The sequence below is a fragment of the Nanorana parkeri genome, unplaced genomic scaffold (assembly GCF_000935625.1).
Source record: "Nanorana parkeri isolate BGI_ZX_2015 unplaced genomic scaffold, ASM93562v1 scaffold229, whole genome shotgun sequence".
Lineage (NCBI taxonomy): Eukaryota > Metazoa > Chordata > Amphibia > Anura > Dicroglossidae > Nanorana > Nanorana parkeri.
This window is the reverse complement of record NW_017306497.1, coordinates 1,109,816-1,128,598: the sequence shown is the minus strand read 5'-3', so window position 1 is coordinate 1,128,598 and position 18,783 is coordinate 1,109,816. Positions and strand designations below refer to the sequence as shown.

At 44.8% G+C, this 18,783-nt stretch overlaps 1 protein-coding gene across 1 annotated transcript in view; it reads left to right on the top strand.

Moving 5' to 3' along the window:
* Window positions 1-18,783, top strand: part of DDX10 (DEAD-box helicase 10) — a 227,916-nt gene that overhangs the window by 48,414 nt on the left and 160,719 nt on the right. Inside the window, exon 13 of the mRNA XM_018556243.1 lies at window positions 1,477-1,846. Within this exon, the coding sequence (XP_018411745.1) occupies window positions 1,477-1,846 (370 nt within the window). The remainder of the gene's footprint in view (window positions 1-1,476; window positions 1,847-18,783) is intronic.

Below are 18,783 nucleotides of genomic sequence, written 5' to 3'. Positions count from 1 at the left end.
ATATATATATATATATATACACTGAGTGGCCAGATTATTATGACCAGCCCATCAGTACTTCGTTGGGCCACGAGATGACTTAGTTGGGCCGCCTCGTGACTCCACGAGATTGTTGAAAGGTGATGCGAGGAATCTGACACTGCACTGTTGCCCTTCTGTTGTCTTGTACCAGTCTTGCCACTCTCCGTTCTGCCCTAACATTGACTAGTCGCTGACGGCCACAATTCGCAAGTTCAGACCCAGATTTTGGGCTGACAGTCCAGTCTTTTAACACTTTAACAATGAGTCCCTCTTGAACATTTAACCAATTCTGCTGTTTTGCTGATACTCGCTCCATGGCTCTGAGCGCCAACAATCCCCCCACGTTCAAAGGCTGTTAAATCACGTTGTGTACCCATATCTTCAGAAAACAATCACTTCTACTGTCGTGGTAAACAACCTGCTTCCCTATTTATAATGGTCTGGCCCTCTAGCAACTTCAGCGCCAAATTCCTGTGTCATTTTGAAGTCTTCCGCTTGCTAACCGTACAATAAATCAGCATAATCTCTATTGGATTTACTGTCTAATAAACCGTAAGGTTTTGGATAGAGTGAGGAACAGTTAGAATTTGTGATAGTGTCACAGACAGAAATACAAAGATTTTTCCTTCCTGCCCCTGTGATGCCCTTGCAGGAATTGTGAGGAGCTATTATGGCCAAGACAGAAAGCCACAGATGGCAATAAAAACATTGAAGTTGTAACATTTCTCTAAAATGTATTGTTTATTGTTCACCATTCGAGAAATGTCCCATCACTTCCTGATTACATGATCAGGAACCACTCTGATTGGTTCAGGATTGTTAAACTGACACTAAACTCAGGAGTTAAATCTTAAAAATACATACAAGTACCTTGACTATTAAAAAATGTATCTTATTTGTGTATCACTCAGCTGTAAATCCTCAAATCATCTCTGAATTGGTGCTGACACTGTCCTTCCTTCTGGAGGGTGGCTACTTTGTTCCCCATGGTGTGTGTGTGTGTTGTAAAGTATCCACCGCTCCAAGCTCACTCCCTTGATGGACTACAATCTCATTTTTAGTTTACTAATTTGTATTGAGATTGTAGTCCATCACATGAGTGAGCTTGGAGCAGTGACTACTTTACAACACACACAGGGACCATGGGGAACAGAAGTAGCCACCCTCCAGAAGGAAGGACAGTGTCGGCACCAATTCAGGGATGATTTGAGGATCTACAGTTAAGGTTAAACTCCTGAGTTTAGTGTCACTTTAATGGGGATCAGAGCTGTGGGGGAATCTTGGTCTTTTAGCAAGAACCAATGAAAGTGTCAGGCTCTAGCTGTCAAAGGGTGGGATATAGATTAATGTTCCCTCAGCACTGGGCATTGAAATGCTATTACTGCTAGCTTTGTGACCTTATTAAAAAGATTTTCTAGCTTTTATACTTAGATTGAACACTTTGTCATTGTCCAGGTCCATGGGTCTTGCCGTTGCCCCCAGAGTCCGTTTCCTCCAGAAAGCACAGAGTTCTCAGCCTTCATTGTCAGGACCAGGTCAGAAGCCGGCAGAATCGGGTACTGTCAGTGACGATGAAATCGAGAGCTTCAAAGCTAAGCTTGGCGGAAGGACTACCACAGAAATAGATAAGGAGAGGAGTGACCTCTCCAGTGAAGAAGACGATTCGGGGGACGAGGAGGCTAGTGAGAGGTTAAAGGCCAAAGACCAAACCACATTTCAGCTTACAAATGAAGAGGATGATGACGACGATGACTGCCGAGATGTGGAGATTTTTACGGTGAAAAGACGAGATGTGTTTGGGGTGAATGAAGGTGAAACAGCACCGGTAAGTTCTATTATTTTTATGCCTGAGTTTACTTTGTTCTTTGATAGATTATACTGTTTACGCTTTGTGATTTTTGTTTTCCGGAACACTTTTATTGAATTTTTACAATGTATATATTCACCAAACAATAGAAATGGATTGTTTGTTCAGTCATATCCAGAGAGATATATAGGAGGCTGTTTCAGCTCACATCACAGAATATTACTGAATACAAAAAGCTCTTGGTGTACATTGTTTTTTTTTTTTAAATGAAAGCCAGGCACTTAAACATTCATTTATATATTTCTAAATATGCTCAAAGAATATAGAGTCACCTCACAGCCAATGCCTCTGCAAACCCAGTTATTGGCTTGTACCAGTGACATCATTGTGCTGTACATAGTCTGTGCAGAGAGCAGTGCTGTGGGAAGGGCCCAGCAGACCCCACCCTATACAGGCTGCCTGCCGAAAACTTCCTTGCTCTCTCTCCTGGCTGTCTTTCCTTGCTCTCTCTCCTGGCTGTCTCTCTTCTGGCTGTCTCTCTTCGCTCTCTTGGCTGTCTCTCTTCGCTCTCTTGGCTGTCTCTCCTTGTCTCCCCTGGCTATCTTTCCTCTCTCTCTCTCCTGGCTCACCTTGCTGTATTTTGCAAACAGTGCAGTGCAACAGGCCGTGTAAACTAATATTCTTTGATGTAATACAAAGCACTTCAACTACCAGTATCCACCAGAAAGGTGTCAGGGATCTTGCCTCAGCAGACTCGGGCTAATAGGTAATCATGTGTGCACGGCTAAATAAATATGCCAAAATGGAATAAAGGGGCTGCCATTCACACCCTTCGTGATCTACCAGCATCAGCTTTGAGAGCTACTGGTAGATCACGATGTACCTAATGGGCACCCCTGTTCTAGAGCATTGGAAGGTGAAGGACAACCCTTCTTACGGAGGGTGCGAGAATGCACTTTAGTCACCATCCCTGAGGCCCCATTCACGCCAGGGCAGCAGCGTTTCAGCGCAATTTTTGAAAGGGCGATTTTTGGCCGTTTTTAATAAAGTTCTCGATCTATACGGAAAACGCGCTGATCAGAGTGACAAAAGTTGCTCGGGAAGCGTTTTGGATTGCGTGGATTTGCGCACTTGTGTAGGAATGCGCTGCAAAACGCCCTACACCCAAAGAAGTAAAGCAGCTTCTTTGGGGCGTTTTGCCGCGCGTTTCCATTGGTATTCCCGAGTGTGGATCGGGGTTAACAAAGCGGTTACCCCCGAGCCACACTCAGGAATACAGCGTACAGGTCTTACCATGTCCGTGATCCCCGCTGTGTCTTTGGCGGCTGCTGACTTCCGGGTTCTGTCCCTTGCGAGCGGCCGCGTCACAGGGGGCGGAGACGGCGGGAAGTTTAAAAGTTAAACTAAAATGTATTTTTTTTAAATGGAGAAAATAAAGAAATAAAAATCATACCGCCAGCGAAATGCGCTTTTCACTGAATGAAAAAACGTGAAACAAACGAGCTGAAAAACGAGCATAAAAAACGCTGTGGTGTGAACCCAGCCTAAAGCCTTGCAGTGGAAAGAAGGGGCCGCTGCAAGGGTAATCTTCTTCTCCCCCTCGGAGTTCAGCTTTAAAGAGCCTTGCCAGGTAAAGGTAGCAACAATAATGCAAACTTCATAGAGTGCTCCATAGCAACAGGGATCATTAAAAGGATTTACTGCACCTTTTCTGCATTTCAGAAGCATGCAACGGAAAGCATATTTCCTACAGAACTGACACCCAGCTTTCAGCCCTAATACTATATCATTCTAACCATCATGTACAATGTTTTCTTCATGGCTCCGCAGTGATTCTGTTACCTTGTAAAAAGACTAATGTATCTATATCCTCCGTTTTTCGAGAGAGCCGTAATGTGCGCGTAGGTCCAGCCATTTCTCCAGCTGTTAATCCTTTGTTTGTTCTTCACATCTGAACACTGACTTTGCTTAGGAAAAGTTGTCTCTGTAATGAGGATTGTCTGATTTTTAGAATTTAAGCATGGTGCACATTAATTACATAGAGGGAATATAATGCGGTTCAGCCCTACAAAGTATCTCCGTTCTTTGGGTGGCACTGAATGAATGTCTTCATTGTCAGGCCTCTGATACATTTGCCTGTGTTATGCTGTGCTAATTGCATTCAGAGTTACTAGTTAGCTCGGCTTGAAGAAGACACTTGCCCGCCAAGTTTAACCATAAGAAAAAAGCGACTACAGTCATTAGCTGTTCTTTAGCACGGCTGCTGTAGTACAGCTTGGAAGCACGCAAGAAATGGTGACAACTCATCAGGGCTACTCAGTAAGCGTTGTCATCCTCGGAAAGCACTTGTCTTTGGATACACCTTGCTGGTATGATCCTTAGTTATTGTTTAATTAAAAGCTTTTTGAAGCTACAGGTATATGTGCAACAGAACTGCAGTTGCCAAACCAATCATTGCCCCCAGTTCCCCCTGCCCCAGGTCAATGTGCTGTCACTTTTTTATATGTTAGTACCCCACAAGTACCTTTTATAGTCCTTTCCAAGCACAACACCACTGCTACTCCATAGATGCAGTCCAGCGAATGAGTGTTGCCACCTTAGGGCAGGGATGTCCAAACTGCGGCCCTTCAGCTGTGGTGGAACTACGAATCCCATGAGGCTTTGCAAGATTCTCACAGCCACAGACATGACTCCTGGAGAGAGATGCTTCATGTGATTTGTAGTTTCACCACAGCTGGAGTGCCGGAGTTTGGACATCCCTGACCTTACCTAGGGTATCTGTTGCTAACAGAACCACCTTTTGAAAATATTGGGAAAAATTCCTGAAAAAAATAATATACAGCCACTTGCAACTGACCAATCTGCTCCTGCAAATCAAGGATCTGGCTGTGTTCTCTGGACTGCAAGACTGGCTTAACAGAGTAACAAATCCTCTAATATGTGCAAATATGTATTTCAACTACATTCAGCTGCCTGCCTGAAGCTCAGCTTCAAAATGCGAGCATGACGGCAACTGATAATTATGGGAAGTCTCAGTATGACACCTTGTAGATTAAAAATAAAAATGGATCTAGAAAAAGGAGGAGAGGGACATTCAGCTCAGTGTCATGAAGCATTAACCTGCCTGAGCTTTACAATGACATCTCGCTGATAGTACGCGCCAAGCCACACCACTTCCCTGTGTAATAAAACGATTTTATACTCCTGAAAGCAGCAATGAATTCGGACAAGGGAAGGATATCTTAAAGAGAAAGGAAAAAAACAAAACAAATGATGTATTCTGTATGCTCAGTTTAATAACGCCACATATAGTTCAAAATAAAATATGTAACCCTTTAAAAACGATGAGATATGAAATGAAATGTTTCCAAATATGAAGCTTGGAAAAAAAGAAAACAAAAGCAGTCACTGGCAGCAAATGACTGTTATCTGACTCTCCACCAAAGCTTTATAAATTGCTCCCAAAGAGGCTGCTCTGCCTCTGCTGCCAATAGCAAGAGGTCTCATTAACAGCTCCGATTCCCGGTTCAAAGGCTCATATTATAGTGAAATCATTTCCTCAGCAGATGACACAAGTGGACAATGTGCTTACTGTATCTAAATGTGGACACGTAAAGCCTAGTAGTGAGGTTACCGCTGCACTGTAAGAGTTAACTGCATATTAAAGAACAACTCCAGGAAAAGGTTTTCTGAACTCTTGCAGTGGGGCAACCCCCGCACTGCAAGGGTTAAGTGCTCGTTTCTGTCTAGGTGCTAAAATAAAAAAAGTGATACTCGCCTTTATCCTCGGAGCTGGCCATGGATACAGTGCTCCCTCCAGCCTGTCTCCTCCTAAGCTGCAGCATGGAATCTTCCTCGGCATCCTCACTTCTTTTCACTGTGTATACAACATGGTGATTTACGGGACCTTAGACTGCTGCAGAGGAGGGGGAGAGAGTCTCCAGAAACCGGTCTAAGAACAAGCTGGCTCAGGGCATCGGGTGAGTATAACTTTTTTTTTTTTAGAACCCAGTTCTTCTTTAATGTCTAAGGGGATTCTGTAATGCACTTTTACATACCTGAACCCTGCTCCCACTTTAATGTAGGGTCCACATGTGGATACGGGTGCAGTCCATGAGCTGGAGTGAAGGGGAAAGAGGAAAGCGCCGACCACCAGGGGTGCGGGGATCAATAAAGTAAAATCGCTTTGCAGTTAACCCTTACAGTCTGTTTTCTTGTTTTTTACCTTCAGTGGTGAATGGCATCCTGTCTCCAGTCCTGCACCGTTAGTGCATCACAGGTCCGTGTTCTCTTTGCAGGGATCCTTACAAATAATCAGAGACATGTTTGGGGGGCTGACTTCTGGCTGCATCACACAACTGCTTCCTGTTTCAGCTAGCAGTCATTAACACATTCCCCACCTCTCGGTGTTTCTCAGGAGTGAAATACCAATGACAACACTGCAGCCAGTGCACCCCTAGAGCAGCTAAGAAAAAGTAAAATCTAATGGGACACTCTCATCTGTGATATAAGGCTGGTGTGTTCCGCTCCTCCTTGCCTACAGGCCGTTCACAGCAAAGTAAAGAGCGAATATGGAACTTTCTAAACTGCATAACACAGGGGTAGCAACCCTCTGGCCCTCCAGCCGTGGTGAAACTACAAATCCCCCTGGCATGACATATGGTGGAGGTGGTTTTTAACCTACAGAAATATCTTGCAAAAATTATAACAGGAAACAGTCAGCACACAAGATTTCTCTATTTCTGAAATGCAGTGATTTTTTTAAAAATGTTTTAATCAAGCAACGGAGCTGTCTAGAACTAATTCATCAGGGAGCCGAGTCCACACTTTCACAGCTCCATTTTGTATGCAAAGGTTAAACTTCTTTTTATTCCAATTCTCAGAGTTCCCTCTTATTCTTTGCAATGGCCTTAAAGTGAATACATTTGCACCAAGTTCATTATATGGACCATTTATTTTTACATGGTGATCATTTCCCCCCTTAGTCACCTATTCTCCAGAGAGAACACATTCAGTTCAGCTAATCTTCCCTTTTTGAATTCTCTCCAGTTAGTCAGCATCCTTTTTATGAACTGTACCCAAAACTGAACTGCATATTGTAGATGAGGTCTTACTAATGCTTTGTACAGGGGCGGGATTATATGTCTCTCTGGAGTTTATACCTCTTTTAAAGTGATATTAAAGTTTATGCTATTTCAGATGCTGATGAAATCACTTACAATAGATGCTGCGGCTTTATGTTTAAAAGTTTTAGATTCCTGCAGAATCAGCTGGTCCCCTGAGCACTGGTCCTGGTATCCTGTTTTAGGGTGACTCCTTTCCCTTGCAGAGTCCTATAGAGCCACCCTTGTGTGAGCTAGTAAGCTGTGTGTGTTAAACACACAGGCACAGCAAGGTAATCTTCTCCCCTGCTCCCCATTCCTCCCTTCAAGCTAATAGATGGATGGGTGCAGGAGTCTGCTCGGATCCTTGTGATCTTGTACTAGACAGGACGTTTAGGGAAGCTGGTCTGAGAGAGTTGGAGTCTGTTCGAAAACATGATGACTGTAAGTGCTTGGGCAAAAAGTGAAGGAAATACTTTACTGGCCAATGTATATTTGTTTGATCTGGATTCATTATTGAAAAGAAGGTTGAGAGCTTAATACTACCTTAACACAGCAAAGTATTTTGCTTGCTTTAGAAACTTCAGCTTGGCATTGCATGCTATAATTGAGTCTCTGGTCTACCAGAACACCCAGATCTTTCTCCATCACTGACTCCCCCAAACATACTCCCTCTAGAGTGTATGATGCATGCATGTTTAGTCCCCAAGTGCATAACTTTACATTTATCAACATTAAACCTCATTTGCCACATAGATGCCGAATCACACTGAGCGTTCAGATCTGCTTGTAAGTTGGAGACATCCTGTAAGGACTGTATTCCACTACATAACTTGGTGTCATCTGAAAACACAGAAAAAGTACCTCTAATCCCCAACTCTTGTCATTTATAAATATGTGTCCCAACACTGAACTGTGGGGTACACCACTAAAAATCTTATAGCATTCAGAGAATCACTAATCACCACTCTGTGAATACAGCCTTTAAGCTAGTTTGCTCCAATTAGACTGAATATTCTAAACTTACAGGGGTGAATTTATCAATGTTGTCCAATCATCAGTGCCTCTCAAACTGTTGCATCCCTTAATTCTAGTGTATAATGCAACAGATTTTTTATCTTAGCTTATGTTTCATTCCTAAATGCCTTCATAAGGAGACTTGTCTCAAAACTATCTTTATATTTTTCGGTCTCTAAACTGTCCCAAGCTTGCTGGGAACCCCCTGGAGGACAGCTGAATAGTCTGAGGTGCTATGGGTATGAGTCATCTTTGTGATATTTTAGGAAGTGCTCAGGAGAACTCCTAGGATGTGCGTCTGTTTGGAGGTTTTTTTTTTTTACTGTCGCAAATGCTGTACACAAATACTGCACCGTTGAAATATTGTGTGAAACATGTAAAAAAAAGTGTCAAAACAGTTGCAGTCAGTCTCAAACTTTAACCGGTTGCCGTCTGCCCGTTGCAAAAAAACAGACAGCGGAATCGCATTTGCAGGTTGCCGTCTCCAGACGGCATTTTTTTTCTGCTGGATGGGAAGGGGGTTTAACAGCGCGGACTTGAAGTGGTTAATATGTTGCAAGAACACTTAAAAAAAGCCGTATAACATAGAGAAAACTCTGCGGTTAGTTAGCATGACATTTTGGTCTTTGCGCCTAAGAATTTTGTCGCAAACGCGTTCATAAATATTCCCCACATACTTCAGGTTTTATATTGGCTGTCTGTTGGCCATTTTATCAACCACTTTTCCAAAGTCCAATTCTGCTAAAGAGTCTCTAAAAATCAGAATTGGTGACTTCAGAATAACCGAGCTCAATTCTTTGAGGGCACCTCAGTGTATCCCCCTGGTCCAGGTACTTTGTTCACCTTAATTTTGTCTTTTTCTGGACCATATCAATTTTCAGTAATTGTTGTTCTTTTGTATACACAGAGCTGAAGAAGGTATTTAATTTGCCTTCCCTTGGTCCCTAGTCAGCAGTTATCTTCTAAGGAGCCTACATGCTTAGACCTGATCTTTTTGCTTTTAATATATTAAAAGATTTTTTTGCCTTACTCTTTTGCAACCAATTGTTCATTTTGAATTTTTGCAATCTTGATTTCCTTGTTACATACACTGAGTGGCCAGATTATTATGACCACCTGACGTTTGTAGGCAAATTAGCTATAATTTTGCGCTGAAGTTGCTCAAGGGCCCGACCATTATAAATAGAGAAGCCGGTTGTTTACCAAGACAGGAGAAGTGATTTTTTTTCCTGAAAATATGGGTAAACAACGCGATTTAACAGCCTTTGAACGTGGGGTGATTGTTGGCGCTCGCCAACAATCAGAACAAGACAGCTGGGTCATGCTCAGCCCTTTCACAATAATTTGACTGCTTGATCCACCTCCATGGTTGAGACGAGCCATTGAACACTAGCAGGGGATCGTACAATGCTCAGCTTTTATTCATAATGTTAAAACATTTATCCCAAAAGGGGGAAAAAAGAAACTCTTGCTGTAACTGCATAAAAATTGTTCGCTGGAGTTAGACTTTAGTCAGTTTGTCACTTATGTAAAGTCCATCTAAATCTGCTAGTCCATCGAACACTACTCTTCTCCATAGGCTGACAATGCAGCTGTCCAAGGATGGCTACGATGCTCCTCTATAGATCCAGTGGAGCCACCCTGTCACTGTTTTCCTGGCCAGATCACCAGGTTAAAATTGAGGCTAAAAAAGGAAACAAATGCAGCCACCGCATTTAGGGATTGGTAAGCTGCAATAATAATACATTACAGAGAAAACATTGTGTAACTAGCAGGGATTTGGTGTGCTGAAGAGAGGCATGCACAGTGAATGGTTGATAATATACGTTGTTCAGCTCAGGTTAATTCAGACCTCTAAGTGCACTTAGATCATGTAATTAATAACACAATTAAATTTTTTAAACAATGTTTTATCCTACACCCAGAACTATCGTCCATTCACCATTCCTGTCCCTCTTCAGCACAGTGCAACCATGTTGGTTAAACTTCTACATCGGGAACACATAACGGACTCTGCTCTGAGGCTTAAAGCTGAACTCCGGGGACCTTTATTTTAATATGTGTTAGAATATATGTACTTTTTTTTTTTTTTTCTTACAACCTAAAAAAATCTGAAAGTGTTGTGTGTTGGTAGAGCCTTTGTGCGCTTCTCTCCCATCCAATACCAGTGCTGATTTTTTTTCCCTTGACACCAGCCCTGGTGTTATGTCTCTGCCCGTTTCTGTGTTTTGATCATTGAAAAGCAGCCAGTAATGATGGTGTTGGCAGTTCATTCTGTGAATAAGTAGAACACATACAAAGGGCCGAAGATGTGATTCCAAAGCTAGTGTTTAATCATAGTCTCGGCACTGGTGTCAGCTAGAGGGTGAAAGAACAGCACAAGTTGTACTAAAGCACAAAATGAAAAAATGATTTAACTTTTTTTGTTGTCAACAGAAAAAAATAAGATACACTGTGGCATGACATAGATTCTTAAGCTCACCACAAATCTTACAATTTGATTGTACAATTTCCTTTAAATCTACCAACAACTATGTAGTACAAGGACCTGCCTGATAGAATGCAGATTGATTGTATAAACTAGATAGGTCCTCATATTACATAGTTTGGTAGATCTAAAGTTGATTGTACAAAAATTGTATTTGTTGTGGTTGTAATGTGTGTGGTGACATAACATACCATAGATTCAGGTAATAGTGCTAGAACTTGGCGGAAACTATAATAATTACTACATGCAAGGTTGCTGAGTAGTATCATAGAAAAAAATGCACGTCATCTTTGTCTGCTTCAATTTACTATTCTGAGTTGTTCTTTTCAATCAAATGTGATGCTGATCGTTGAGCAGCCCAGAGGCTACTGTGCAAAGTGGTCAGACAGAGTTTACTTGACTGTTGATGATGTTTACCATCTATGCTAGAAGCAAATGATGGGAGTCTGGTTATCTTACCTCTCCGTGTCTTGCCTCAGGTTGAAACTTATCGTCATCACTCTGTTTGAAACATCCTTTTATAAAGTTCTTTGCACAGAATGTGGAATTAAACCTTGGGTAAATAATAACGGTCTCTAAATACCGCCAGATCTTGTTCTGGAGTAGACCTGGGAATGTGGAGGAAAAGGTCATTTTGTTTCTGGAGACTGAAACTTGCATAAATATCAAGTCACGTACCTTCATCTATTCGCTCTATGAAATTTGTGCTCACCGAGTGCCTTTGGGCAAATACTGTCAAGTGGAACCTGCTATTCAAAATCTTGTAATTGTTATTTTATGAAAGGTGATATACTGCTTAAATATTATACGGTCTTCTCTATTGCATAATGTTTTCTTAAAGGGGATGTTCTGGGGGCTTCCTAACAAAGCCCATCTCCCTGTCATTGTCAGCATTGAACATGTCTGCAGACATAGGAGAATGCTTTCTGGATCTGGTTAGATTGGACGGCATCTTACATCGTTAGGTCCTTCCCGACATGTTCTGACCAATACTGGCCAAGCATTCGCATGAAATGGTGGGTTGCGATCACTGTTGCTTTTACTCCAAGATAATCTGGCTCTCAGCAGCCCCTACTACCCTTCTCAAAAGGCAAACATGCAATTGACCCAATTCAGATGTCCATAAACAATAATGTTACGGGAGAAGGATCTTTGGCTGTGTTCGGCTAACAGTACCCGTCACTTAAAACACCTAAACTGAACCGAAACAATTTTTTACCATTATAGTATAGGTAAAAAGGATTCAGTTATGATAAGTTCCCTTTTATTATAGCCACATAAAGACAGATATTTTGTTGATTAAGAAGGATCCCATAATTTCCTCAAATAGTCATATTTATTGAGACTTTGTGGGGGACATTTTATTAATCTTGTCGCATGGCATGGCAATGCTAAGCAGAAGTGAGAAAGATTTACTAAAGGACTCCATTCACACTTGCAAATAGGGATGGATGGCTGTGTCCCACAAATTCTGCCATGAGATTCGTGATCAGCTCCAGGGCGAGGTGCTGTACAATACAATGACAGCTGCCCCTGTCCTCAGCTGTTCGCACCTGCTGTGGTTACTTGCAGGTGATCACACCTTTCATTCATTCAGGTGCGGCCGTCCTCAGGTAATCGCAGCATGTGTATCGTGGAAGAATTTGTGAGACTCGGGCTGCAAGCACTATTTTGATCGCACCGGGCCGCAAGCACAATGTGCCTTGCGATCCCGTGCGGCCGATCGCATTTTGGCCGGAGGGCGTGGCTACGGTGCCATTCACTTTATTGGCCTACCACGCCCCCTCCTGCCCCACAAAAAAGGGAGCTGGCCGCAATGCGATGCAGTGCGTTCTGGCCAGAATCGGGCCAGAACGCACTGTATCTGGTGTGAACCTAGCCTCAGCCATATGGCCACATTCGCAAGTTTGAATGGGGCCGTTAGTGAATCTTTCTCACTTCTGCTTAGCATTGCCAACGCCTTGCAATAGTTTATCAAATGTCCTCCACATGGTCTGTGGGGGACATTTATTAATCCTCTGAAATTACATGCGAACAGCCTGCTAAGAGCTGAGGGTGGTTGCAAATGCCATTGTATTTTATAGTGCCTTCTACCCGCAGTTGACCGCAGAGGAATTTTTGAGACTTGGCGATCCGGTTCAATCTGCAGGTGTGAATGGAACTTGATTTATAAATGTTTACTTTTGCTGTTCTAATGTAGCATTGTGATGGTATAAAATCTGCTGCAGACCACTTATTTATAGCACATCTGTTCAGATTTGAAATCTATCTCTTCTCTACTGGTATATGGCTGAACGGAGAGTGGCAAGACTGGTACAAGACAACAGAAGGGCAACAGTGCATCAAATTACTGCAGATCTTAATCAGGGATCCTCTCAAATGATCTCTGAACGCACTGTTTGCCGTGCACTGCATTGTATGGGATATAGAAGCCTAAGGCCTGTTCGAACACCTTTGCTGTTTGCAGTTAAGATAAAATGTCTCCAATTCGCACAGGAACACAAGGATTGGACAGTCGAGCATTGGAAAAAGGTCATGTGGTCCGATGAATCACGTTTCCAGTTGCATCATGCAGATAGCAGAGTGAGAATTTGGCGGGAACAGCATGAAAGCATGCACCACACATGCATGAGCACAACCCTTCAAGCTGGTGGGGGCAATGTTATGGTTTGTGGCATGATTTGGGCCCTTTAATTCGTGTGGAACAACGTCTGAATAGCACAACATACCAAAGTATCGTTGCTGATCAAGTTCATCCTATCATGTTGATGGCGTATCCCAATGGAGATGGCTTCTTCCAACAAGACAGTGCGCCATGCCACGTTGCTCGTATTGTGCAGGAGTGGTTTCAAGAACATGAGGGAGACTTTACCTTGCTTAGGTGGCCCCCACAATCACCAGATCCAAATCCAAGTTGAAAGAGCCATCAGGCAGCTGGTTCCACAACCATCAAATCTCACAGAACTGGACAGTGCTATTCATCAGGCATTGTGTCAGATTCCTCGCATCACCTTTCAACATCTCGTGGAGTCAATGCCAGGAAGAATCGCCGCAGTATTGAAGGCAAAAGGTGGCCCAACGAAGTACTGATGGGGTGGTCATAATAATCTGGCCTGTGTGTGTATATACAATTTTATATTTTGCTAAATGATAGGCAGCCGGTTTAGAATGGTTGCTGATTAGTTTGATAAGTATCCCTCTGTGTGTTTACACATACTTAGTGGTTAAACGAAATTGCTGAACCTGTAAGGAATGTTTAGATTTTGATCAGATTTTGTAAAGGAATAGTGCCTAGGATCATTGATTGCACTGAAATAAATTGAAGCAATTTTATCCGAGTGACTCAATACTATAAGAATTATGACCTATGTCTTCAACAAAATATTTATTATTTCAATATGTTCGCTTGCACTACTGCTGCAGTACAGAAAGATGTTATCGGCACTAGTGTAGTACATTGCTCACCTCAATGTAACTCATCCTTGTGGAGTGTTTGATATACAGAACTACTGTGCCACACTGAATATTATGCAGACTTGCTTGCTAGGGTGCCCTCTTTCAGCAATGAGAGGTCCACACTGCTTCTTGTTATGTCATCACTACCATTGCCATGTTCTCTCGGTCTTCTTTCAGCTTCAGAGTGTTTTTTAAAAGCATCTTTCATAAAAAGTAAGGATGTCTCGATTACGATACTAGTATCAAGACTGTTACAGGACATTTTCACGAGTACTTGTACTCCGTGGTCCTGCAGCTGTCTTTGACACTGCCTGCCAGGTCCCACATCTCCTCCATCTTCCTGGCGCAGGCACAGCTTGAGGCAGCCCCACACCTTGAATACAGCCTTGGAGCGTGCACAAGATCGGCACCCGCTCCGTTCGGCTCACTACGCACCCGTAGTGCGGGCTTAGCCCAACACCTGTCAGCAGAGCCGTGGAGAAACGCAATATGCAGCCCTGGTGACATCTTGACGCAGCACTGGAAAGACCCAATAGGCGGCCCTGGTGAGACCCAATAGGCAGCCCTGGTGACATCTGGACTCGGCCCTGGTGAGACCCAATAGGCAGCCCTGGTGAGAAACTGCCCTAAAATGATAAGTCTGTATTGTTTTAGAAAAAATGTCACATGTCCCTTTAAGAAAAAGTTTCATTAATTGGTATCTGCAATTACCTGAGGGAAAAAGTGGTATCGGGACATTCCTAATTAAAATGATATCTGTTGATCCTGTTAATGTAGGTCCTTCTTGTTTTTGGTAACAATTGCGCGCACCCGTGAAATCGCAGAAAACTACCATACCCAAAATTGGCCATAGGTGACACTTTTTTTTTTTTGTGAAAAGTTCTGTTTATTCAATTTTGCATAAAATACACTAACATTTCACCTACAGCAGTAGGGGTACATACTTAGTTACAACCTTATAACATACATAACACCTCCTCGCCGCCAATTAACAATCTAAACATTCCCACCCCCCTTCCCCTCTCCCACCCCAGAACGCGTGTGCCATAACGAACCCCTGGGCCGAGTGTGCTCCCAAAAACTAATGAACTGAGTGGAAAAACAAGATGAAGTATCCACCCCTGTCAATTAAGGTGCGTCACCATGTCTCAACCCACCCCGAGCCTAACAGAGTACCTGTAGGGCATCCTGTGGGGACTGCCCCGTGACTTGACATCCTACCCACGTGTAATTTAAACAGTAATGGTAATGGTGGAGGGAGTAAGGTTAGGAAGGAGCCATTCAAGACCTGTAATTTCCCACCCTTTCCACTTCTTCCTCAGTTTTCCCAAGTGGTTTCAATCCCAACTCTTATGCATCAAACCGCGGCAGTCCAACCTCCCCAAATCCTATCGAATTTATTCGGGCATCCTCTGCTAATGTAAGCTGCTTTATACAGGTGCAGGGACGAGTCAACAATGCCTCTCCATTCCGCTAGTGATGGAGGATCTTTTCGCTTCCAGTGCAGGACCACCAACTTCCTAGCATAAAACAGCAATACCCCAGTCAGTATGCGTATGGCAGTGGTAGGGGCCACTTGCTCTGTAAGCCCCAGTAAGCATACGGAGATGGTTCGTGGGACAGGAAGTGTTATCACCTGTGAGATAAATTCTGTGACCAATTGCCAGTATCTAGCAATCCCCGGACAATCCCAGAAAATATGGCGGAAGTCGGCCGGCTGTGCCGAGCATCGCCAACAGGATAGAGAGGGATCTAGATAGATCTTCGCAAGTCTTGCAGGTGTGTAGTATACTCTATGCAATATTTTAAATTGTACCAGCCGATCCCTAACCGACACCAAGTGGGAAAAGGGGTAGTCCCACACCTCCACCCAGGCATCATCGGAGAGATCCGGCTCGTCCAGCACCCATTTTACCTTGCAAGAGAGTCTATGAACCCACCCCGCGTCCGACAGGGCCTGGTACACTGTTGATAAAGGTTTCTGGACCCCCTCTCTTCGGAGCATGGACTCCAGCGGCGTAACCATGAGAGAGCAGTGCTGCACCACCATCTGCGCCTGATAGGCATGCTGCAGCTGGAAGTATCTAAACAAGTATCTATTCGGCAGACCGTACTTGTCCTGGCGAGTGAACCGGTCAAAGTCAGATCTCCCAATGTTCTAATTCCCCTTTCCGGCCAGATGTGAAAGTCAGGGATGTCCATGAAATGGCTCAGTTTCGGGTTGTTCCACAGTGGAGCATGCGGCGAGACACAGGCATTATCAGGATAGAGAGATTTACAAACTTCGTCCCAAGCCCGAAGGGTCGCTCTCATAGGGGCTGTCAGGGGATAGGGCGCCTCCGCCCCCCCTATAGACTAACCCCGAAAGGGCAGCGTAAGACCCCAGCAACGCCGCCTCTGTTACTACTGCAGCATCTCCCTCTTCCGCAGTCAGCCAACGGTGGACCACCACCATCTGTCCCACCACCACCATCTGGCCAGGCCCCCCTGAGTCCATGGCTCCTGGAGAAGACTAAGCTTCACCCGTGGAGTCCTGGAGTTCCAGATAAAGGTGGAAAATAGTCCATGCATCTGCTTAAAAAAGGCATTAGGGATATGCGCGGGGGCATTACGTAGGAAGTATAGCAGGACGGGGAGCACCTTCATCTTGATGAGGTTAGTACGGCCAATGAGGGTCAGCGGCAAGTGCATCCACGCCTCTAGCCTGCGTTTAGTGGTCAGAAGTAGAGGAAATACATTTAGTCTATAGTAGTCATCCACTGCAGCAGTGATTGTGACCCCCAGGTAAGTGAGACTGTCCACCCATTGGAGAGGGAGATTTGGGTCCGCCCGCAGCCTAGTCAGTGGACTCAGTGGTAAGATGTGTGACTTCGACCAGTTCACCCTCAACCCCGAGAACACAGCAAATTCCTCTAGTATATCCAGCACCGCACGAAGAGAGGAGGCAGCATCTGACAGAAACAGGATAAGATCATCCGCGTACAATGCTAGGCGTTCCTCAACCCCTCCTACTCGGATACCTGCAATGCGCGGGGAGGACCTGAGGGCCACCGCCAGAGGTTCCATTACCAGGGCAAACAATGCCGGAGACAATGGACAACCCTGACGCGTGCCTCGCTCCACATCAAACGGTGCGGAGAGAGCATGACCAATCTTCAAGGCTGCCCTGGGTTTGTTATACAAGATACCTATCCAGTGTTGGAACCGTGGTCCAAAGCCCATAGCACGCAGCACCCGGGCCATGAATCCCCAATCCACCGAGTCGAATGCCTTAGCAATGTCCAGGGACACCAATGCTCTAGTGCTCTCTACACATTGTGATAAGTGGACGTGGGTGAAGACCCGCCTCAAATTGGTGTCCGTGGACTTGCCAGGCATGAACCCGGTCTGGTCAATATTCACCAAGGAGCCAATCACTCTTGACACTCTAGTAGCTAGTATCTTAGTGAGGATTTTTAGGTCCATATTAAGAAGGGCTATGGGGCGGTATGAGGAGCACAGAAGGGGGTCTTTGCCGGGCTTGGGAAGGAGTACCACATGAGCCTCCCGAAAAGAATCCGGGAGTCCACCGGACTCCAGAGCAGATGCATATAAGTCCCGAAGTCTGGGTGCCAATTGTTCTGCATACATTTTGTACCATTCCCCGGGTATGCCATCCGGACCCGGTGATTTCCCATTAGGGAAAGAAGCAATGGCCGCCAGAACTTCGGGAGTCGACACCTCCGCATCCAGGGACTCCCTATCAGCAGTACCCAAAGTCGGCAAGGATAGGCCCTCCAGGAGCTCATCTAGGCGATCTGGATCGTAACGTGGGATTTCTGAGTACAGGTGCTGGTAGTACCTGTTAAACTCCTGTAGGATAGCCCGAGGCTCAGTAATCCTGTCACCCCTCGCATCTAAGATACAGGGGATAGTAGTTTGAGTCCTCTGGTCCGCGACCAAGAGGGCCAAGAGTCTCCCATTTTTATCACCCCTTTCAAAGAGTGATTCCCGGAGTTCCCGCAGGGAGCATCTGGTCATCTCCACATGGTGTAAATTGAGAGCCCTGCGTGCCACACGCAGCGCCTCCAGAGATGTCTCCCCCGGGGAATCCGCTGCACATGCAGACTCCACTCTATGCAACTCATCCAAGGTAGCGTTGAAGTCTATTCTGGATGCCTTAATGGCCGACACATATTCCCCCCCTCACATTCGCCTTGAAGGCATCCCAAACGATATTAGCTGAGGCAGTACCCTCATTCACGTCCCAATTGCGGTCCATAGCAGAGACTACATGGTCCGAAACAGATTCTACACACAGCCAGCTCGGTGATAGTCTCCAACACCCAGATCTCCCCGGACCCGGAAGCAGCAGGGAAACCGAAAGGGGGACGTGGTCCGACAATCCTCCTGGTAGGTAGGCGGCCCCCGTAACCAGTTGTAGTAACTCCCTGCTGCCAAAGGCCAAATCAATCCGAGCCGAGGAGCCATGTGTGTGAGAGAGATGGGAGTATGCCCGCTGTCCTGGATTTTTCCACCTCCAGATCTCCTCCAATCCGGCTGTGTCCGCCCAAGAGATCAGTTCTAATCCAGCGGGTCTGGCCACATTGGAGGAGTCTAGAGAGGAATGCAATATGTTATTGAAATCTCCTGCAATTAGGACAGGCAACGGAAGGAAAGCCGTCAGTTTATGAAAAACTGTATAGAGGATCTGTACCTGGAAAGGGGGTGGGACATAAACATTGACAACAGCGATCTGCATTGCATTCACATTGAGTATCAAAATGAGAAACCTGCCCCCAGGATCTACGAAGGTATGAGCAACAGAGCAAGGAAGGGACCTGCTAATTAGAATCGATACGCCCCTTGCATATACAGAATAGGTGGCATGGTATGTTTTGTGGAGCCACGGG